Below are 24,337 nucleotides of genomic sequence, written 5' to 3' on the forward strand. Positions count from 1 at the left end.
TCCACAACTGCTTCCTTGCAGCATCTATTACTTTCCCTAGTAAATGGATGTGTTCATTAGTAAAAGGCTTTAATTTAAAAAGCTTGCATGCCACCTCCTAGGGGTAAGAAAGTACACAGGAGAAATGTCACAGTGCATGGTATGAACACAGTAACTTGAGCAGCCACAGTAATGGAAGAGAGCTATATCCTGCAGCAGCCTGAGGAAAGTGAACAGTGGGACACTTGCTAATCCTGTTAGGACACTCGAGAGTAAAGGACTAAGCAAGCCATAAATAAAAATGACCAGGAACACTCTACTATACTACAACTATATAGTTCTGGTAGGCTGGTATTGCAGAAGTCTGTAATAATCTGAAAACAGAAGCACTGTGAACTTACAATGGGCAGAACTGCAACCATAGTTCGTAAGGTGTATTCTCATTTTATGCTTGCTTGCTTTTTCTCTCTTCTTTTGTGAAGAACATGAGATAGGTGAATAGGGAGGATGTCACATGAAAACCTGTGGTGGCAGAACATAATTCCACAGGGCACCAAAATGTGTGTTATAAAATGTTACAAAGAAAGGGGAAGTATTACAGATGTGTTTGAAACTCAAAGCTCCCTTCCATGCTTGAGTCACCTTTCTGTCCTTCCCTTCCATTGTGAAATATTTAGAAGACACTGCAAATATTTAAAGCAAAAAGCCTGTGCAAACAGTTCAAAATCTGCGCTTTTAAATTAACCTGTTCAACAAAGCCAGGAGGGCAAAGGACTGGAACAAAAAACCCACAGATCTGGTGTTAGATCTGTGACCATTCCAAGAAGTAATTTCTAGGAATATAAAACAGAAGCTACCCTTTACACTGACATAGCCCTCGTCTGTGTGATCCTGTCTGCTTCATTCAGCCAAAAGGAATGGGATTGTGGCAAGTTTAGACAGATCCCAGGCTTTGGTTCACTGGAGTGCACATTTACCTAAATTAAGCTCAAGGACTGTAGCTTGGAGACCCATAATCTGCATCTTCATCTGTATTGTATGACCCAGCCTTCAAATTCTCTGCTTTATAACCCCCCTCTGCGTTTTAAGCTTCCACTTAAAAACAGGCTTCAACACAAGTTCTAAGCTTTCTCTTTGCAGAAAAGGGGCTCTGGGGTAGGTGGGCTGCAGAGGTAACACCTCACCAGAAAGCTGGTCCCAGCACCAAGTGAAAGAGGGGGTATGGGAGGATGGAGCTCAGCTCAGCTTTTGTCTTTGAAACTATCAATGGGAAACAGCTCCTTAGAGAGCTCTGCTGCTGGTATAGATCAGGACTTTTGGACAAAGAAGATGTCATATCTTGAGGCTATTATGTGTTCACTGTGAATGGCTACTGAGGTCTCCTCTGTAGGTGACTGTACCCACTCTGAACTCAGGAATTTTACAACAGGGAACATTTGTTTGTGTGCTTTGTAACTTATCAGCCAGCTGTGGCTCTGTGAAAGTACCACACTTAGAGGTAGACAGATTACAAGGGGTTCCTTAACAGTGTGTGCACATGCACAAGGTTAGCTTTCGCCTTTTACACTAAGTAAAGTGGAGTTACCTTCAGGAAACTTCTCTGCCTTCAGTGCCAGGCAGAGCCTCTGCTGATTACAAAGCACTCACATTACCAGGGAGGAGCACTGGAACTGAAGGACAAGTTAGACAAAAATATTAAGATTTATACCCACAAATTGAATACTGCTCTGAAGCTTGATGTTTATGTGAACACAAATCCCATGTGTTCGCACCAGCTCTAGCTTTGTCTGGTTTGTGTAATCCTTTTTTGTAATTGCTTAAAATAAATGTTTGATCTTACCCTCACTGAGGCCAGGATGGGTTTTGTACCCTTGGAGACTCACTATGCCTCAGTCAAGCTTCCCTTCCACAAGGTACATGGCACATATTGTATCCACCCTGCACACAGTGACAGCAGCCTGAGGCTGCAGACCAAGGGACTTTTGATCTATTTCACTGAACAATCTGCTGCAAATGCATATGTGGAGATATATGAAAACAAAAATCTGGCAGATTTTTTGCTTTATTTTTTAAGCTCAGTCACAGTTAAAAGAGACTGTTCAGTTTGAAAGGAGAGGATTCACAGAGTCTCTTAACCCAAAATAGCTAAAGGCCTAAATTAAACAAACCTAAATGCTTAGGTTACTATTCTGTGCAGCAAGCCTGTATTTTCAAAACCCCAAGCGCTAAAACCTGTAGGTTTCCACACCTGTTGGGACATACTAGGCCAATGAGAGTCTGTCCAAGATGATAAAATTACAGGGTTGTGTCTTAACCGAAAGCAAAACTCATTACCTTGGAAAGGCTTAGACACAAATTTGATCTTCTACACAATAGCAGAGCTACTGAAGGTGAAGACTTGTTCTGCCTGAAATTAGTGGTTGCTAAACACATCTGCATAGCCCATGGGATCTCCCATAAATGAGCCTCAAGACATTCACCTCCCAGTCCACTCTCCCCAGCAGCTTGGTCTCATGGACTGTCTCCCAGTCTGCTCTGCAGTGCAGCTGCTTCTGCCCTTCCAGCTCCAGCCCAGACTCATCATAGACACTGACGGAGGAGACACAAGCATTCCAACAGCATCGTATCCCGGGGTGCCACATGTGGCCTTTCAGTTGAACAGTGCGGAAGGAGTGGGGAGAAGTTCTGCACAGCTGGCAGTAGAATCTGTGAAGTCAGCAAAAAATACTTGAAGGAGATCATACAACATGATTGAGAACAATCTTTGGATGGTGTATTTTTATTATATAGCTCATAATTGCCATTACAATGATGGAAGCAGAGTCTTGAAAGAACTGTGAAACTGCATGTTGCCAGAGATAAAGAAATGTAACAGCACTAACGTTCCTCAACACACTCATTTCCCCATTCTTCACACCAAAATGGATTAAAAAACCCATCAGGTTTAAAACATTCCACTGGAAGTTCTAAACAAAAAAATAAAACAGGTTTTAATAAATAGAAATGCTCTCTTGATTCCATTGTGTTGTGTCAGCTTCCCACTCTTCTTCATATAAAATGTCAAGTGTTTACTCTTTTAAAAGTTTATTGGTAAGATTCAAGGAGCAATCTTTAAAGCCTGGAGCATCCGTACTTTGTTTTTTAAATAGAGCACAGGTTTTATAAATAGCTAGGTACAGAAAACAATAAAATAGACAAAGCAGTAATACAATTGGATGTGAAACTCACATTTCCATGTGATATTTCAATTTATGAATCCAGACTGTCTCCAACAGGAGCAACTATTTACATATTAAAACATTTACATTTGGGAAAACACATGTAGCTCCCACATTACTCCACTTGCACGGTACATTCAATCTGAACAATATTTGGTTCTTCAACATAAAGCACCTTATATAATATTTTAAGAACAAGACAAACATTCTGTGAGTCAATATCACACTTTTGGACAGGGAGTGTTGGACAAAGATCTGGACTCTGGATTTCTTAATCAGCTACACATTACTTAAACACCAAGTACTAAATTCAAGTTCAAAAGACAAGTCCAGACAGATTTTCCTAAAGAGGAGAACTGGATGGAGATGGATTTCCTGGGTTGGAAAGTCCTGACCACTGCTGTTCCTGGCATCCCATAATACAAGCCTCTTTGAGAAGTGCAACAGCATTTTGCCTTCTACCTATAACAGAAGCTGGCTCCCAGACTAACAGCTGTTAGAGTGAAAAAGCTTCACCTCAACTGAAGCCTTGATTGATCACAAGCACCTTATTTATACACTGGTCTTTAACTTGGCAATTTCCTCTCCTGAGTTTGATCCTCTGACTGTACTTAAAGGCTGCTATCCCATTCCCTCTCAGCCAGCATTTTACTGCTCCTTATTCCCCCATAATCATCTCCACACCTCATTAAGTATCCTGCTTTTTAAAGTAACCTTATTTTGCTGTAACTGGACAAATGCCAGGTTTCAGAGAAAACGGAAAAGCCTAGAAAAACATCCGCACTGGGAAAAAGTTGGCAACGAAACCAGCACTCCACTAAACATTCGGCCTACCTACAATTTGCACAACAAAATGCAGAAACCAAAGTGCTCTAAAAATATACTTGGAAATAATTTAACAAATTCTTCATGCTGCTTTACCTCCCAACCAGGAATTTAACTCTAAATTACTACTCCATTTCCTGCAGGAAGAACATGATGCCTGCCATTTACACACTATACAAACCATAACCAGCACCTGCAGAAGTGAAATCCCCCACTTCTTGAAAGCATGGGGTGTCTGGATGTACCTGGTGTCTTCACTGCATGATTAAGACCAGTGGTCAGCACAATCCAGACAACTGTATGTAGAGATCCCCCTTTCATCTGCAGAACCTTGCCAAGAACACTGAGAACAAGTGTGGATAAAGAAGAAAACAGAAGTCTTTGGAAACATAGTTGTAGAGAACTAAGAATAAAACCCACCATTGTACGACCAGGTAACTATCTGCTTTGTAAGAAACAACTTTGCTGCTGAAAACTGAGAACATCATCTTATGGAATGACTTTGCAAGTAATCTGTTTCAGCATTTCTTAACACTACAATATAGACATAGATAAATGTAATCCAATTTAAAATATTACCTATATTCACATAGAGATATTAAGAACCTAAAACCTGCAAAAGAAATATGTTGTTTCTTAAACTAGTAGCAGCAACAAAAGATGATGTTCTCCTCACTGCAAGATATCAAGCACACTGATTTACTAAAAACACATTCCATAGCACAACTCTTCTGTTTCCACACACTGGTATTGTTCTGTTCTCAGATAAAATCCAAAAGCTATTTACTTATGAAATCTTACATACACAATCTATGCGCTGACATCAGACTTCAGGTTAAAAACTAGAACATTACAGAGATCTCCTTATTGTTCTCCAAACCGAGTATTTCTACTCTACAAGTACAAATTAGAATTGCATGTTTACACCATGAACTGTATTTTGTAATGCAATTCACCATTACTGAACCTAGCAATTGCTGCAGCCAGCCACCTCAGTAGAGATTTAAACAAGGCATACTGAGTAACAAACAGGTAGGTAGAAACTGGGTGATGAACACCTCTTTCTCACTGAGAATATTTTTAGTATTAATAATTTAATGATCAAACCCTGTATTCTGATACTTCAGTAACAAAGATTGTCTTAACTCAGAAAGCCTGGATCTAAACAGTCCAAGCAAAGGAGGTTTAGATCAATCTATGGAGAAGATTCTGAACCATTCCTGGTATAAATACACTCAGTATCTTTACAAGCAATTGCTGTTAGTGGAGTATCTGACACAATTAATTATTTGATGGTGTCATATCTGCAAAGACTGCACTGTAAAGATTGTAAAGGCAATCTGTGGTGACAGCAGTCTATTCTGGTTCACTTACGGAGTGCTAGTAGATACTGGTAGTGAGCACTAACTATGTTGCTGCCTTCTTAAAAGCTAAACATTTCTGCTATATTACATCACATTCATACTGCATTAAGATGCTGCAGGAATTTTTGGCTTAGGAGAGGCTGAGAATGAGCAAACCTCCCAAAGCATTCAACCTTCAAGCAGACAATCTTAGTAGTAGGAGTGTACTGGGGCATGGATGTGTAGAGTTAAACATTGGTATGATGTCAAAGCAAAGCCCAAACCTCTCCGTTATCTCTGCTTTGCAGGAATCCAGATCACAAACAGTGAGATGATTTGAGGCTGGGAGTGTAAAAAGCTGGAACCAGATGTCTGTATAAAGAAAAGGCATTTGAGAGGAACCATTCCTGGTAGAAGGCAAGCTGTGGGAATTAGAGGGGTCCTGGAAGTTCTGAAGTAAGGCACATCCATCTGCAAACAGAACCTTCAGCATTTTGCAGATGCAGTCATTTGAAAGTTTTTAGCACAGTACTAAACATGACTTTTAAAAACCAGAAAACAAAACTCAACAAATCCCACCAAACAAAGAAACAACCCTGGAAAGTCACTGAAAAAAACCCAAACAGCTTTCTGCAAGGAGCAATACATCTGAAAAGCCCTCCAGAAATGATCAGTACATGCACAGATATCTAGGCAGCTGTCTTGGTTGGTTTTCTGTTTTGCTTCAGGGCTTTTTTGCTTGGCAGGGGTGGGAGGGAAGGGGCAAGTCTTTCACAATGCTGTGTCATCATCTTCTCCAAAATCTCCCACCAAAAGTGAATGCTTATCTGGTTCACTAAGAACTACACTGTTCACTGAACGCTTGTCTGAAAAGAGAGAGTTTATAGAGGCTCTACTGTAGTTGATGATTCGATCCATTAAACTCAGTTTAGGTGAGCCTGTCCCAGTCTCATCAATTCCAATGTGGACACTGATTTCCGATGGGCTCTTGTGTCTCATTTGGCCACGGGCCCGGAACTCAAGTTTCTCAGGACTTGGTTTCTGGTACCTGAGGAAGGAAAAACCAGAAGATGCCAGATTTAGCTCAGGCTGAAGAAAAGTACACCAAAATATGGAAGGTAACTACTCTACGTGCTATGATCATGCACCAGCCAGAGACATTTATAATTTGATCTATTATACAGTGATGAAAGTTTCAGATTTTAAGGCTACTATCCAACCAGAGGCTAATTCAGTGCTTTTTGGCCAGGACACAGAGCAGGTAAAGCTGATGCACATCACTCAATATTTAACTGCTTAAGCGGTGCTGAGCATCTGCAAAACATACTGGCAAAATGCATCTACTGAGAGTGGACTGCTGCAGCTGTCACTTACCAACTCTTCTGCCCTCCTTCTGAGAACTTGTGTTAAGTAAATAACACAAGATACCACAGTGCTACACTACTTCTAACTGCAGAGTAAGGAACAACACCACAATGACAAATACAGCTGCTTGGTTTACTTACTACAATCCTCTGTCAGTGTGGTGTTCACATCTGTATTGTTTCAGAAACCAGAGTGTCCTGACAAAGGTCACTAAGGAGTTCTCCACTGTGAACACACTTCTGACTTGTGCATTTCTCTTCACATGAGAAATGACATTTTCAAACACTACTGTCTGAAGCACTTTGGACTAACTGACTCCTCTTGCTGCTGAACACAGACCTGCCTGAACTGTTCTGTCAATCCCACGCTTATTTTCTGACACTCTTAGTCAAAGATCTGAGCTTCAAATCCAAACTGCAAACCACAAAATGTTCATACTCACATCTTTAACAGCAAAGAAGAAAGCACAACAGAAACAGAGGAGGCAGCCATGGCTGCAGATCCCATCCAGGGCTGCAGAACCAAACCAATGGGCAGGAAAACACCTAGAATATAAGTTCAGAGCAGGAACAGCATTATTTATATATTAACGTATACAATTTCACATGGACTGTCTAATTTTAGTTGTATTTCTATACGTTAAAAAACAGCCATAACGTGGGAGGACAGCTCACAAGCATACCACTGCAACATCCCCAGACAGAGAACTCTACACTTATCAACAGTCAGAAACAGAGAAAATAGGTACTCTTCCACACAACAGTAAATCACTGCCATCTTCTGCTCACTAAGCACAATCTTATTTTACTGCAGGGAAGCATTCACATACCAGCAGCTATGGGAACTCCAATGAGATTATAAATTAGAGCAAAGACAAAGTTGATCCGGATCCTTTTCACAGTTTTCCTTGATAGATCTATACTTGCTACCACATCCATCAAGTCATCCTGCAAGTTAATATGTTTATTAGAGAGGTAAAAGAGAGAACAAAAAGCATACATGTAATCATCATACCATCATACTCTCACTTTCAAGCTAACTACCACACACTGGATATAACAGACTATATGTAACAAGTATTTATGCTGCTCTAGCTTGTCCACATAGAGCCCATAGAATCAGCCCCAACCTTATTCCAGATGTCACTGTAATCCAGTAATGCACACAGCACCACACAGTTCAGCTCTAGATACTGACCACTATTTCTGTCAAGGGGCTGGTTGTTGATACGCAAGAAGCAGTGACTGTAGTGCTTGGAGGTACTGTGGTATGTTACTGAAGTGTAATTTATATTTGTCAAAGGTCACTTTTTCCTCCCCTGCCCACTCTCAAACTTTAATTACCCCAAAGTTCTGTGCCCAGAAAATGGGAAAGTTTCCTTCATAGGATAAGTATCACTACCCCAAACAAACACGACTAAGACAACGTCTGCTCCAGTTCTCCTGGCTTATGAAGGTCATACAAGCCAGCAGTGTCTGAACCATTCAAGACATTCTGGGCCTTCTAACCCCTATCACCTCATTTTAATGAAGCACTTATTTCTTACCCTAATTAGAACCACATCAGCTGCCTCAATGGCTACATCAGTACCCGTGCCAATGGCAATTCCCACATTGGCCATAGCAAGAGCTGGGGAGTCATTGATGCCGTCTCCAACCATGGCCACCCGCTTTCCTTCATCTTGCAACTGTTTCACTTTGGCTACTTTGTGGGAGGGGAGAACTTCTGCAAACACTTTGGTGATGCCAACCTGAAGAGAGAGAAAACGCAAACCTATCTTGCAGTTCTACTACTTGCTGTCAAAGCTTTTACCTTTAATAGCAAGGTCGAAATGCACGTTATCACTCATGAGCCAAGTACCAAACCCATCTAACATGGAAATAGCTCTGAATCCCAAATTGATGCTGCTTCCGTTCAAAAAGGCTTATTTTGTTCCCTTCCCCCCTTACCCTGAATGTGTTTACACTATCATTTTTCACAACAGCCCAGTTCTAAGCCAGCCACGAGTGACACCATGACACAACATGCTTCCTGTGAGGGGTCTGTAGCAAGCTGCAAACCCAAGCACGTGTGGAACAGCTTACCTGAGAGGCAATAGATCTTGCAGTTTTGCTGTTGTCACCAGTCATCAGGACAACTTCTAATCCCATACTCTTCAGAGTGTAGACAGCCAGCTCAGCTTCTGGTTTCACAGTATCAGCAATAGCTATCAAACCACAAAGTACTCCTAAAAGAACAGAATCATAGAATAGTTAGGATTGGAAAGGACCTCAAGATCATCTGGTTCCAACCCCCCTGCCATTGGCAGGGACTTTTACCCTAAAACAGTAACATCCTTTCCCCCTGTAAGACCAATTTCAGAAACAGTAATATTGACAGTAAAAAGCAGAACAAGAACAGGTAGCAGGGCAGCAGTGTTTCAGGCAATACAGAACATGGACTGTCCAATAACAACAAAAATATCCCTTTTTTTCCTCCTTCTCTTTGAAGTCTTTACATCACTATTTAACTCATACTTAATTATGATTTTAATCTAATTATATTAATATTAACATAATTACACAACCCAAGCATTTTAAACTATTAGTTAACATTAATATTTAAGATGTTATAGTAATTATTAATATTATTAACAATATTATTAGATACTAGGAAAAATTCTTAGTGGCAAGACATTGGAACAGGTTACTCAGAGAAGGCAGAAGATGTCTGCCCCACCCCTGGCAGTGTTCAAGGCCAGGTTGGATAGGGCTGGGAGCAACCTGCTCTAGTGGAAGGTGTCCCTGCCTGTGGCAGGGGGCTGGAACTGGGTTCCCTTCCAACACAAACCAGGCTGCGGTTCTGTGACTATGTGAAACTCTTCTGCCAACTAAGAAAGGCAGGAAGAGAGTTTCATAAAACTAGCTAATGATTTCTTTACATCCTATTATTCTGCTTCAGTTGTAAGATCTATAAGAAAAGACAGCACTGAACTTACCATCTACAGCTGCTAGAACTGCTGTGCGACCTCTCCGCTCATGTTCCATCATGGCTTTATCCACCTCATTTTTCACAACAAGGCCGTTTCTGCTCATCCATTCCCGGTTCCCAATGAGAACAGAGTATTTCTGAGAAGTCCTAGTAGCTGAAGGAAGAAATACAATCCTATCATCATACAGATAACCAGGAAGCTTCCCTCCAGCTAATCCTGTCCAGGTTCTCCCAGTACACACTGAAATATCATTACAGATAATATAAGCACAAACATATTTTTCTCAATACTTTCTGCCCCACAAGTCTTTTCATCTGTCCTTGGCAAAAAAAACACTAACTTTTCTTCACAGTAATGGGAAGTTACCATGTTAGTGGGCCAAGAATCACAGGCCAAAGGACAGTAAAGGACCAAGTGCCTTTCTCAGTGCTTCTAATTTATATCTAACAGCACAATATATAAGAAAGACCTAAACAATGAACTGTTCTGGATTGAAAAAAAACAGTTCTGCAAATATATGTGATTTTGGCTAGCAAATGGTAATTTAGGATGAAGCAAAGTAAAAACAGAGAGCCGAAAGACAGCTACAATGTGATCTCCTAGCCCCATATTCAACATGTAACTTCAAAATGTATTAAATCAAAATGTCTCAAGTGATGTGTGACCATGAAAATCATTGGTGACCAACTATTTCACGTGTGCCTTGTTGCAAGCCCAGTTCTCCAGGGCAGAAAAATATGACTTAATCCTTAAGGATCCTGAAAAAAAGAGCAGGAGTTATCCACTTTATTCAATAAGCCAGCATTAGCTTACCTGGTAGCTCAGCATCAATAATCAAAGCAGGCTGCACCGATTCCTCCATGTTTTCCTCAATTTTCACCAGTGTCACGTTTTTCATATTGTTTTCTTCAACCATTTTATTTTTCCTGCAGAGTAATCCTTCAATATTGGTGACTTTACAACTAATGCCGCAGCCTGGGACTACCTGAAAGTCTGTACATGTCCCAAGGGTTTCCACGTCCAGTTCCTAAAGAAAAATGATGCAAGTTGAGACAGTTTTAAAAGCTACAAAAGCATTCTGCATTTACAGCCCCCTCAAAATAAAGTGCAGTCAAACTAACACTAACAGAAGCAGAGAAATATTCAATCATCAAAATGTAAGTTTGACTATCCAGTGCCTTTAACATGGTATGAAGTGGTTTATATGGCTCCACAATTTTCAGCTTTCCCTACTTTATAAATAACTCAAGACTATTCATACACATTAAGTACTGCAAGAGAGGTTCCTCCATAACACAAACTACTTTATTCCTTTATAAGTAACTTACCTTCTTGCAGTATTTTGTAATTGCTGCTCCAAGAGGATGCTCACTGTTACTCTCTGCAGTCCCCACTATGGCCAGCATTTTGTTATGTGGTAGCTGGTTGCCCTCCACTAGAAACTTCACCTGTGTCACTTCTGGGGTCCCGTGAGTAATAGTACCAGTTTTGTCAAAAACAACCACCTTCACCTGCAGCAAAACAGGAAAACTTCATTCAGTGAACAAAGCTTTAATGTGTAGCTTCCTCAGAAAACCACCTAATTTAAACTCACTGCCACATAGAATCATAGAATAGTTAGGGTTGGAAAGGACCTTAAGATCATCCAGTTCCAACCCCCCTGCCATGGGCAGGGACACCTCACACTAAACCATATCACCCAAGGCTTCATCCAACCTGGCCTTGAACACTGCCAGGGATGGAGCATTCACAACCTCCCTGGGCAACCCATTCCAGTACCTCACCACCCTCACAGTAAAGAATTTCTTCCTTATATCCAGTCTAAACCTCTGCTATTTAAGTTTCAACCCGTTACCCTTTGTCCTATCACTACAGTCCCTAATGAACAGTCCCTCCCCAGCATCCCTGTAGGCCCCCTTCAGATACTGGAAGGCTGCTATCACATGCTGGTGATGCATCACTTATCGCCACGTGCTGGTGTACATGTGATGATCTGCTCAGGCAGCAACCAGGAACATGCCACCAACACCAGCCTTTGGAGTTCTTGTAACAGTAACCCACATTTCTTACCTTATGTGCCATCTCCAGGGGCTCTCCTCCTTTGATCAGTATTCCATTCTGGGCTCCTACTCCAGTACCAACCATCACAGCCGTGGGGGTGGCTAATCCCAGAGAACAGGGACACGCAATGCACAGGACCGTGATGGAGGCTTGGAAAGCAAACCGGATTATCACTTCGGCAGCAGAAATGCTCTTGTTGTAACCCTGGTGGCAGAAGTTTTAGTAGTAGAAGAAACTGAACAATGGATGCAACTACACATTGCCTTTGATGTTAAAATACCTGCAAATATATAAGCTAAAGTATGAATATTAAAAAGTAAAGCTCAAATTAAGCAAAACCTGAAATTAATGACTAAAGGACTAATTAACTGCTAAGTTCTGTTTTATACTGCATATACCTGTAAACTGTTTTATTTATAGGACTTTTTCCTAAATAAGGTACCACAAAGAAAGAGGATATGAAGATTGTTTTCTTGGAAATGAATTATTTCTGAACAGAAATAGTCACAAACCAAGAAATCGTGATCTAAGCAACCCTAAGGTACACATTAGGATGATGCTGATCTTCCTTTGGCATCTGTAATAAAGATGAATCCCATTGATTTCAAAAAGGAATTAACACAGAGCTATGCTGACAAAACTTGATGCACAAGAAGATTCTGTTCCTCACAGAGAAGGGATGGAAATGGGAAATGTTGATGTTAAGTATTTACTTTTTAAAATCAATTTCTTGTTTCTAATACTAGCTTTCAGGAGTCGATCAACACCTGTAAAGCCTCTTTAGGTATAAATGCAGGAGTGGTAATAACAACAATAACTATAGCCAGCCACTGCCTGCAAGGATAATTCAGAGAAGGAAGCACTTCAGTCTAACAGACTTGCAGGCTAACTATTTATTAAACATTTCAAAAGGTGTTTAAAGAGATTTACTCACCAGAAAGTATTTTTCTACTATTTCAAAATCCACAAAACCAATTATAATCCAGGCAAAAAGGGTAACCACAGAGACAGCCACAATACAAGGCACAAAGTAGCCACTAAGTTTGTCTGCAAATTGCTGGATAGGAGCCTAGAAAGAAGAAAGATGTCAGCTCCAGCAGCATTATGCTTACTCTGTGCCTTCAGACACAGACAAAATCAGAGCTGCTGTTTGCAGCACAGTTGGCACACCACACTGTATAATTATGCATTTGCTTAATAAGACGATGAGACTTGGAGCTGTAGATTGTATCCAAGTCCTTATTCAGCAAGATACTTCATTATGCAACTGCAATTCAGATCTAAACCATCTTAATCCCTCTTGAAGTGATTCGCTATGCTGATGCCCAAGTGATAAGCCAAAACCCAAATGTTTCAGTTGACAATACCTTTGAGGTCTGAGCCTCCTCCACCAGTTTAACGATCTGGGACAGAGTTGTATCAGCTCCAACATGGGTTGCTGAAATCAGCAGTGATCCATTCTGGTTAATAGAACCTGCAATAACTGTATTGCCAGGTTTTTTAGTCACAGGCATCGCTTCACCTACAAAAAGGGCAACAAAAGATACCAAGATATATTTTCCAGGAATATTATCATAGCTATCAACTCCTAGCATGCAATTAGAGGAGCGAGAACATCAGTTTCAACTTCCCTTCACTAGATTAGTCTAAAGGAAAACATTTTTACACTTGCACAAAGCAAATGCTTACCTGTGATAAGAGATTCATCTACCATGGAGTGTCCTTCGATAACACGACCATCCACTGGGAATTTGCCTCCTGGGATCACTTTCACAATATCACCTCGTTGAACCAGTTCAACATCAACTTGCTCTTCACTAGAATGATGTATAGTGGTTTTAGTAAGAGATTGTCAACTGAAGTTACCAAGCAAAAACAGTTGTCACTACACACAAAGCATAATCCCACTGGTTGCCATTGTTAAGTGTATACAAAAATCTCCAGAAGAAAGGCCATTTTAAAGAGTGCTATCATTATTTTATCATCATTTTAGCTACTCTCTAGTTGTGAAACCCACTTTTTTTCTTATCACAGCAAAATTTAGCAAGATTTCAATAAACCAGACAAGAGCAGAGTTATTTTTTCTGCATTTCAACATTAACATCTGGCAAATCTGCCAGCAAATCTGAAGTTATTTGCTCCATAGTTCTACACAATGGTAACATTTGTCTGTGAATTAGGCAGATTAACAACAAAAAAGGAACAACAAAAAAGCAAATGACAAAGCAAGATACCTTAAAAGAACGTTATCGGGGCCCAAGGTAACAATAGTAGCTTCAGTAGCTTGTAATGAAATTAGTCTTGCCAGTGCTTCTGATGTTTTACCCTAGAATAATAATTTTCATGGTTTTCTGACTATGCTATTGAAAGAAATTGCTGGGTAAATGACAACTGCATGTGTTGCAATTTACCCTATTAAAAAGACTTTCTTCAGACAAACTCATATTAAGTCATTTCATATTTTTACTAGTTACTGAAGATGATTTTACAACAAAGAAGGTTAGAAGAACCTAATAAAGCTTCTTCATGGGACTTGTTTTAAGGTACGCAACATGCTGAAATGACTCTTAGTGACTTGCACCTTGTAGATACCATGGCCTTTGATTTTCTTACCTTTGCAACATGTTCTAGCCACCGGCCCAAGGAGATGAACACAAACAGCATAGGAGGTGTGTCGAAGAAAGTTACAGGGTTCACTTTTGCTTTCTCAGCCATTGCAACTAGAAGAACAACAAGTGAGTACACGAAGGCAATGGTGGTTGCCAGTACAATAAGCACGTCCATGTTTGCAGTTTTGTGCTTCACTGCTTTGTAGGCCTGGATATAGAAGTGCCAGCCTCCAAACATCTGTAAGAAGAGCATCAGTTGTATTTATATATACATATTTATGTATACACATTTATAAACATGTATCTATTTATATATATACACACATTTGTAATACACAGCAGCAGCATTTCCATAAGAGGGAGACACCCATTTCATTTGTGTTATTTGCCTTCTCCATCTCTCCCTGAAAAAAATCCAGGCTCTAGCCAAGGGCTCAGACCTCTACCATAGTACTCCTGAGTCTTCTCACGTCCACACCATTACACCATTCCACCAGCTCCTCCCTGTGCCCACCAGTGCAGCTGGGTAAGCTGCCTCAGATGCTGCATAGCACCTCTATGCTGCCTGGCTTGTCCCTAGCAGTCCCCAGAACCACTTATTTTGGCCACAGCAGAACTACCTCAAAAGAACCACCACAATTACAGTCAGGCCAGTGAAGCAGGAGTTGTCATATTCCCACTTACCTGTACTGGGACACAGAGTAAAAAGGAGAGAAAATTCATAACAGACAATCCTGGTAGGAGCTGGTATTCCAGGAACATTGAGGAGTGAAGAGCCTCCATTTCCTCACTGCTCATGTTGTGATGTGCATGAGCATCTGAAAGCTGACTGTCCATCACCATCATGTAGATCATCAGCCCCATGACAGGGATGCAGAAAACAAGACTCACAACAAAAGACCTTTTCCACCTCAGATTGAAAAGAAAAATAGAACTGGTTTTCAATCCAGTGGGTAACAGTTTGGCAAGTCTGCACAATCACATAAAAATATCATAAGTTTTGCTGTTGATTAAAGAATGAAGAATCTAAGTATGTTCAGGAATACTTACTGCCTTATTTCCTGCTTGTGATCTAGATGACTAGCAGATCTATCTTTTTTGACTAAGGAAGTGGTGAAGCCTAAATCCTAAAGGGAAAAAGCATAATAGTAAAAAAAGAGAACAGCCTATTTTTAAAGACTTTGTGCTCACAAAATTATTGTCAGATTACTGATGGTGTCAGCCTTACATTTACATTATTACTATCTCTAATATGATTGTTACTGGTTTTATTTACCTTGCAAAGACAGAAAAGCAACCTGATGTAGGAATCTGCCTTTCTAGAACACTAAAATGCTATTCTAAAATGTGGGGTTTCAAAATGGTTTTTCCTGACGTAGAGAAATTGAAGGAGAAAGCCAAGAAATTTATCTCAATTTCATATCTCCTGCTACAGCACTCATGGATGTGCTTTATTTTTCTGCAAACCCATAACTGGTATCTTCAACTCTACCATAGCCTGGCTTTCCTAGTATTTCGGTATAAAAGCTTAGGCAAAGTCATAACAGAGCATTGCTTCTGAGCTAGAATACGTATTATCTGCAGAACCCTGCACTAATAAGATAGCAGATGGAAGGAGAGACACAGATTTTGTCCTTTATTAGTCTTTTCTCCTGTTTCTGGAATACTTTTCAAAAGACACTGGATCTTGTAAAATATTGAGACTTGGTGCCTTCACCAGACTCACCTTTACCACTTGTATAACATCTCGAGGACCTATAATCTCAGGATCATATTTGATGTGTGCTTTGTTGGTTGCCAGAGCTACTGAACAATATAAAACACCATTAGTCTTCATGAGGGTGGATTCTATTTTGTGTACACAAGAAGCACACGTCATTCCTCTCACCTGGAAAATAAAGGTTCCTTCATGTTACCAAAGCCACAGATTACTCAGAAAAAGCATCTTCAAAAGTAGGAAAAGAAAGAGTGCTTCTGACCATCCTGAATTACCTATTGTATGTTTCTGGGGTTTGAAACAATGAGGTGGAACTCTTTACTTAAGGACGAGAGCATTATAGAGGAGACAAGGTTATGCAGCTCTGCTAAAGCTCTGCCAGCTCTTGAAGCTCAGAGCTTGGGCTACACTGAGTTCAACTCAGCTGCAGAACAGTAAAAAAGGGAATTCCTGAAATAACCAGAGTAACAAAAATCCCACATGAACAGTTCTCCAACTCAGTGTAGCAGAACTGAGCCAGCACAGTTTGCAGGACAGGATGAGTTTGTTACACATACCTGCTGTCCTCTTATACTTTATTCTTTGTAAATTAAGCTCTACTATACAATGAACCCTTTAGGAAGTGAACACTCACACAAGCACATCCATTAGACAAAAGTAATAGACAGGGGTGGTTGGTTTTAACTCTTAGCTTACAACAAGTTCCAGAATTCCATCTCCTTCACCACAGTTTTCCATCACAGTAGCTCCAAATCCCAGTTCCCGGATGAGCTCTGCAATCGCTGAAGGGTGTATGACAGCAGGATTATACCTCACTTCTGCCTTCCCTGCCATTAGGGCAACAAGTATGGAATGTATTCCTAGAAAACAAAACGTGTGAATGGCAGATCATGTTTACAAGTCCCAGTACACTTCCAGCCCCAGGATGGCACAGCAGCAATTGACTGCAATTGAGAAAGCTGCCACAGTGGAAGTACAGAGAAAGCAAAACATCAGCACTTTTGGAAGATACAGCAACAATGCAACAAAAGGACTTAAGGGCAGGTGTGGCAGGTGAAGTATTGCTCCACATGAGCTGCATGGCTTTAACAGTCTAATTACAGACATTCAATCTATGCTACATGAGAAGATTATCTGGTTTTACTTAAAAGAGTCTTTTATACTCTTAGAAATACAGTTCTGCCTATTTTTGTGATCTGCATTTACCATTTCTAGAAGCCTTTTTCAAAGAGAGAACACGTATGAGAAAGGGCAGCTCTAACAACGTGCAATCCTACTGTACACCAACTGTAAAGGATTCACGTTCATCCATTTTCTAGGACGAAAAGAAAATTCAATTCCAGGTTATCTTGGAACACATCCATCTTCATTACAATAATTAAACACAGTCTACATTAACAACTCTTTGTTACATCACAGTTATGCAACTTTTTGTCCCTGCAAATATAATCATCACTGACAGAAGACAGACACAGTTGTCCTGACTTGCAGAACTCAAATTAACTTTGTCTCTTTAATTCGTATTACTACTGTCCTTCTCTAATAACTCGCTTTCTAACACAGGCAAAATGCTTCTGCCTTTAACCTGGGCATGTCCCTCCAGTAGAAAAGACTTAGTTTAGTTTCACAATGATCCATATTTGATCCTTATATGCTTTCTGGAGCACTCCAACTCCTGCTTTTGCAAAGGCATTCTTCTCTAGCCACAAAGCAGCAACAAACACATTGTTATCTTCCTATGTTCTCACCCATGAAACACAGCAGCAATGACACTTCTGATAACCCACCCATATAAAAAGTTGTATCAAAGCTAGATGGATTCTCTAAAAGAAACACTCAGAAGTTTAACAGATTACACTGACATGTATCTTACCATCCTCTCTCCTCAGATTTCTCTCAATGTTGGCCACACATGAAGCACATGTCATTCCTGTGACCTGGACATAGCACTTCGATACAGTCTTTGTCTCTTGCCTCACAGGATGGGCTGGTGACACTTTGGAGGGAGGCTCAGTTCTGTGGGATTCCAGCTGCACTTCAGGAGAGGGCTGAGCTGAAAAGGAGATTGCAGTTCAGGCCACTGTGAACAGCCATAGCAATGAGGGATGAGCTGGCACTGCCCCAGCCACAAATACATGCTGCTGTAAATTTAAACCAAAAAATGGTATTTGTACATGCCTCTATTTCCAGGTATCTCAATCATTTTTAATTAATCTGCTATACTAAAGGAAGTGCATGTGTATTTCACTATCTCATTGACAGCAAAGATAAAAAGCTTTTCTTGGCATGCACAAAGAATGTGCCAGCTACTAAATTCCATATTGGGTGGTACCAAATTCTAAACAAAACTGCACAATCCTTTGAAATGTAGAAGTTTAAGATGTCATTACCTGGTAAAGATGCATCAAATCCCATATCCTCTATTGCAGATCTCAAGTCTTCTGGGCACGTTTGCAGAGGGTCATATTCTATAGTCCCATTATGGTTTGTGAGAGACACATGAATAGATTTGACACCTGCCTTTTGGGATATGACTCCCTCAATGGACTGCACACAGGAGTTGCAAGTCATTCCCTCAATATTTATTACAACAACTTGAGTAAGTGGCTGGCTGGCATCCTTCAAAGCTGGATGAGGAGACTTCATTGTAGACACCAGTGTGGGGAAAAGTGCTACGTTGTCGTATTCCTCAGGAAGGCTGACTTTAAATGTCTCTGGAGACACTGCCTCTATGGCTCTTCTCAGTACTTCTATGCTAATTAAGTTTGGGTTATAGTTTATAATAGCAGATTTCTTCTCTAATGAAACAACTATACTTGTTACTGATGGGAGTGCCGATATGGTGCTCTGAATGTTGACGACACATGAACTGCAGTGCATGCCATCAACCCTGAATACAACTGTCTTTGTGTCATTCATACTTGAGGTTTCTTTCAGTGCTGTCTCGGAGCCTTTGGTCTGAGCATTCCTCAGCCTCTCTAAGTCAATGGCACTGAGCTTGAGGGGTTTAGGCTGCTTTTTGAAAGATGCTATGAAACCAGCAGCTTCAATTTGATGCTTTATTTCTTCTGCTGTAATCAGATGAGGCTGGTAGACAACAACAGCTTCCTGATTGTCCAGGGACACTGAAAATTAATCAGTAAGTGGGCATTATTGCCTAAGCACAAGCAGCACATTGCCCCAAGAGCAACAGATCTTGTAAAATGCTTTAAATGATCAGAAACCTAACTGCAATGGAAAGGAGACTGAATTGGTTTGGTAAATATCAAACGACTCAGTTCTTCAACCTTTCTTGCTTACTACAACAACAATTTTCCACTTCTTTTTTCCTCATTTTTTTGCTCTTTCTTCAGGATTTTCACAAATGGCACTATTATTTCTTACCAAATTTATTGCTTTTTCAGGGGTCTGTGGCAATCCATTTATGCCAAAGCTATTCATATTTTTCTCTTGCCTTTAAGATACAATTGCATACATGCCAATATTAATTCTTAATTGAACAGAAAATATGAAGTAGGATTAATTCAAATACAAAAAACACCTGGTATTAGAGGTTTCAATAACTGGTAATAAAATTATAGAACATGACTACTCCAGGCTCCCCACCAAAACCCAAAGCAATCACTGAATACTTACACAGGTGTAACAGCAACAGCCTTACAACAATTTGGGCCCCTTTCTTACTTCCTAGTCCAAATTAAACATGCAACTAAATACCAGATACCACAAAGAGTAACTGTCACACTAAGCTATCTAATTAAACTCAAGATATCTCCACGATGCTGTTGGGGAACAGTTTGATCAACTCCAGTTTACATAAAAATACACTAAGGGTTTACCTTTAATCCGTTGAATTCCCTGCAATTTGCCAATCTTCCCCTCGATGGTGCTGGTGCAGGAGTGACAGGTCATCCCATCTACTTTCAGGCGCAGCACAACGCTACTTGCTTGAGACCAGCTGGAGCTTTCACAAGTTCCAGGCGTTACCTCTGGTGCAGAGATACTTAAATCCACCCCTGGGACCATTTGCATAACCTGCTTTCCATTTACAACGGAAGGAATGAACGTCACCACTGCAGTTTTCTGATCAGAGGACATTTTAACATCCACAACACCTTTGTTCTTTAGCAGTGTGCTGCAAATCTGTTTAGAGCTTAGAGATGACTGAGTAGGAATTGTAAGAAAAATAGTGTCAAGTAAAACAGGTTGTGGGTTTGAATCAGCTAATGTAGCATCAAATCCCATGTCATATATTGCTTCCTGCAGTGTTGCTGGAGTCTGCAGTTTGGAGTCATAAATGATGACTGCATTCTTATCCTCTAGAGATACCTGGTGAGAGAAAAAACCCAATCTAAGTTAGCAAACTGCAGTACTGAGGGATGAAAACTTAATACCCTGCATGAGACTAGAAATAACTTCTACTTGCATATATTAGCAATACTTGTTCAGTGTCATTTTATCCAACAGTACTCACCTTGAGGAGTAAAGCCACATCAACAGCCACCATAAAGTAACCTCTGCTCATCTGTGCACCACCGCAGCTAGAAAGCACAGACTCCGCACCCCAGTTTCAGCATCCTTTACAAGTCTGTCTGGCCACTCTTAGGTACAACACCCAGACAGCATCAAGACATTTAATGAAACCTGCAGAGCCACACTCTCTTGAACCAATGATGACTAACCCAATTCAATCCCCAAAGCAAAAGGGCCCAACAGAAAAATCTCCAATCACATGCACAGTTCTGCAGTTAGTAGGAATTACCCTCAGGCTATGAGGATGGAAAAAGCCACTCTTTGACAAAGAGCACAGAATGTAGGGAGCAGTGAAAGGAGCACAATGTTGCCAGGCATCTCAGGCACAGGCTGTCACCTTGCTCTGAGCAATAGACAGCATCAGACCACACAGAACAAACTTTAGTTTCGACGTTCAATAGATGACAAACATTAAGGAAGCTGATTTTTGTCCCTCTGTACATTTTGCCGATCCAGAGACCTCCTGATTTGGTGCTAACCTTTCACATCAGACGGTACAAATACCCTCAATTTAATTTGCTCCCAACCGACGATATATCAAACACGATTACTGCTATGTCCAAAAGGGAAAACCGATGCCTGCCAGAGGCCAAACACATTATCATTCAATTCTACCTTTCCTCTGGGCAAAGATACAACTTAAAGAGCACAGTCACGATTAGATTAGATGAGTCAAACCATTGTAAAAACAACCTTCCTTCATTTCTGTCCCAATTACGTGCCTTAGCAGAATTAACAACATGGACATTTATTGGTTTCATTGCAGCTGGAGGCAAAATAGCAGCTCTGTTTGACTGTATCAGCCCCCTAACATTCATCTCCTGTGCTGACCTAATTCATAATCACTGAACAAAACCCTGGTTTACCATTCTCAGAGATTTTCCTGAAACAAATGATCTGGCTCAATTGAAGCTCTGCTGCTGTAATGAGTGCAATGACTACGTATGATCTCTTGCAGTCCCGTTTCTTAGGGTCCCGTCCTACTCAGACTAAGGTTTTGTAATCCATTTTCTTGCCAAGAGTGGGATTAGAAATAGTCTTTCCCTTTGGGTAAGGTCTTTTATATTAAGAATACAAAATTCTTAACACTCTCCTTTAAAAACCTGCTTCATTCCTTATATAAAGGACACTATGGAATGCACAATGTCTTGAAGCAAGTTAAAGCAGGACTCTCTCCTCCTTCTCCTATCTCAAGTCATCTGTACATTCTCAGAGATTAGCTGGCACAGTAATGGTGCAAGGTTGATAAGATTACATCTTTTGCTGGAATAAGGGAGGATTCTGAAGTCAGATTATTTAGGTTTTATTATTTTACAGATGTTTTAAGCCTTCATTTGACTTCATGCTTGTGGACAGCTGGTGATTTACCTGTCCATGCGATGCCAAAAATGTTAACAGTGGTATCCCTAGTTCTAAACTGGTCTGTTCAGTGATCCAAGATTCTGGTGTCAGAGCAGAGCCTCCTGTCATGTTAAAGCTCCATACTGAAGGGAGATGAAAAATGATGTGTCTTGTAAATACTGGAATTAAGCTCTGCCATTTTCTGTTGCTGCTGCTGTTAGGACTGCTCTTCCTAACACAAGTTAGGTCATAAGACTAAGAGGAATCTCCCAGCTTTTAAATTGTTTCCCTTTCTAAAACTACTATAAAACGATGGGTTGTGTAGGAATGATCAGCTCACCCTGGAATATTCTACAATCCAGTATTTTGCCCATGATAGAAAAAATACTAACAAAATACTGGTATCAAATCAGATCAAGGAAGTCTGGATTAAGGGCAAACCAAAATAGCTCTGGTAACAGTTCAGGACTACAGTTCTGCTGCTCTTTCTCTCTCATTTACTCACAAACAGTACAAAGGAAAGGAAGCTTCTAATGCCTGAAAGAGCTGGCTAGACTCCTTTGTCACCTGCACTACCTGCTACTCTTATTTCATGAACCACAACAAAAGCAGCTTTATTTTTCATGGTAAATCAACCAGCACATGATGAACTGGACCCCTCAAGCCCACAAATGCTTTTCAACCTGTGTAAGTGACCTCTGTGCACTATCAGTTTGAAATAAAAGGCTTGGAGGCTTGTGAGCAAGCAGACATTTATTTGGTGTAAGGGATAAGGACAGTTTGTTCCTGTCTAAGCTCTAGGGTTTTTGGTTTATCCTATTCAAATTTTAATTCTTGCCTTTTTTGACTTCTTGTAACTTCACAATCCTGAATTCATTGTGAAGCAGAAAATTACCCAAGAGTAGCAGATAATGACTCAGCTCCCACTGTACTGAAGTGAGCGCTTGCTTTTCTCTTGTACCAGAAACACCCTAATGCACTTCTACCATTGGCTTCCCATCTTGCCACATATTTTCTTCCCTTGGTGCATACCTTGAAGTGGCTTCTCATGTAAGATCACAGCTTTGTAAGAAATAGTGATAGTGATGCTTACTTTGATGTTATGGATGCCATTCATCCTCCCAATATGCTGTTCGATGGTCTGAACACAGGAATTGCATGTCATCCCCTGCACACCAAGGACGATGGATTTCACCTCCATTGTGAAACTCTACTCAAGTCTTAGCAGTGCTGTTGGGCAAAAACAATTAAAACATTTGTTCTTAAATTGTTTCACAAAGATTGAAACCAAAACCAAAAAGGGGTTTAACAGATGCTTTAATGCTACAGAAGAAGCAACAGCAAACTTTGAAGATTAACTGAGTGGCTGAAGTTAAGCATATGCTGAACTTGGGTTTTTACCCTGGGGGCTTATCTTGGAAAAGTAAATTACATGAAATATTAACAATGGTTAACAAAATTCATTTTCTTGCCCCTTGGTGATGTTTCATAACTGTTCCCTAATACAGAAGGTCTGAACGTTTCTGGTTTTGCTTTGAGACACGCTATAAACCGTGTAGGAATACAAGGATGTTTCATCACACAAACAGGTTTATCTCCCTGATGCACAAAACTCAACACTGCAGCCTCACCAACAAGTCAAAACAGTATAAACCTCTGAATCAGTGAAATCCTCAATAGATGAAATATGTCTTTTTTTCCTTTAATTGCAGTGTGTGTGAAGAGCCAGGATCACGGAGCAGATTTCTGTCAGCCACTAACCTGGGGGAGAACTTAACTCCCAGCAGAACAGGATTACTTTAAGCTCACCTCATATGGTGGGTCCTTTCTCAGGCTCATCTGCACACTCAGAGGTACAAGGTAGTTTTAAAACCACTATAAAGCTACCCAAGACAAGACATACTTTCACATCAACATATTGAAATATGCTCCTTTCCGCTTACCTCAGTTCTTCCATAAGGAATGTTCAGTCCATACAGAGCAAACAAAGACATTATTGTAATTGCACTTACAGAGCAAGGAATATTCCCACAAGGCTGAAGTACAACTAAAGTTTCAAAAAGCACTTGATGTACAGTGTGTTTCATGGCACAGACATGCACGTACAGCAAACTAAAACGAGACACAAGAGTCTATCACAGACAGAGTCAATCTGTCCTCTAGTAAGGTCTGAATAAAAGGGAGTTTAAATGCACTTCAGGTACATGACCAACTCAGAACTGCACTATTACTGTGTTCTGACAATAAATATAAAGCAAGGACAAGGTGAGGCTGTGAGTTGCTATCTATAAATACTCAAAGGTTGGTAAGATGTTGCCTTGGATGAGAATCAGCTACAGCCATATATCAGCCAGTCTGCTGAACTCCAGGCTATC

The 24,337-nt window shown here is 40.4% G+C and overlaps 1 protein-coding gene across 1 annotated transcript; it reads right to left on the reverse strand.

Annotated features, from left to right (window-relative positions):
- Positions 1–2,745: 2,745 nt before the first annotated feature.
- On the reverse strand, positions 2,746–23,163 carry ATP7A (ATPase copper transporting alpha). Its single transcript, XM_034063968.1, has 22 exons — positions 23,056–23,163; positions 19,928–20,417; positions 18,443–19,213; positions 17,962–18,141; positions 16,785–16,948; positions 16,098–16,259; positions 15,422–15,498; positions 15,056–15,281; positions 14,376–14,609; positions 13,997–14,088; positions 13,452–13,579; positions 13,130–13,284; positions 12,697–12,831; positions 11,772–11,966; positions 11,030–11,212; positions 10,515–10,728; positions 9,708–9,854; positions 8,815–8,957; positions 8,277–8,480; positions 7,560–7,677; positions 7,173–7,275; positions 2,746–6,413 (listed from the first exon to the last, which is right to left on the reverse strand). Exons 1-22 carry the CDS (start codon positions 23,161–23,163, stop codon positions 6,137–6,139), a joined length of 4,506 nt encoding a protein of 1,501 aa, XP_033919859.1. The 3' UTR covers positions 2,746–6,136.
- Positions 23,164–24,337: the final 1,174 nt, after the last annotated feature.

This window comes from Melopsittacus undulatus, chromosome 6 (assembly GCF_012275295.1).
Source record: "Melopsittacus undulatus isolate bMelUnd1 chromosome 6, bMelUnd1.mat.Z, whole genome shotgun sequence".
Taxonomy (NCBI): Eukaryota; Metazoa; Chordata; class Aves; order Psittaciformes; family Psittaculidae; genus Melopsittacus; species Melopsittacus undulatus.

Coding starts and splice junctions, on each gene's coding strand:
- ATP7A (XM_034063968.1), bottom strand. CDS start 23,163: ATGGAGGTGAAATCCATCGTCCTTGGTGTGCAGGGGATGACATGCAAT. Junction 14,089..14,375: donor GGCTAGAACATGTTGCAAAG/GTAAGAAAATCA, acceptor TTATTATTCTAG/GGTAAAACATCAGAAGCACT. Junction 9,855..10,514: donor TATTGATGCTGAGCTACCAG/GTAAGCTAATGC, acceptor TTCTTCCTTCAG/CTACTAGGACTTCTCAGAAA.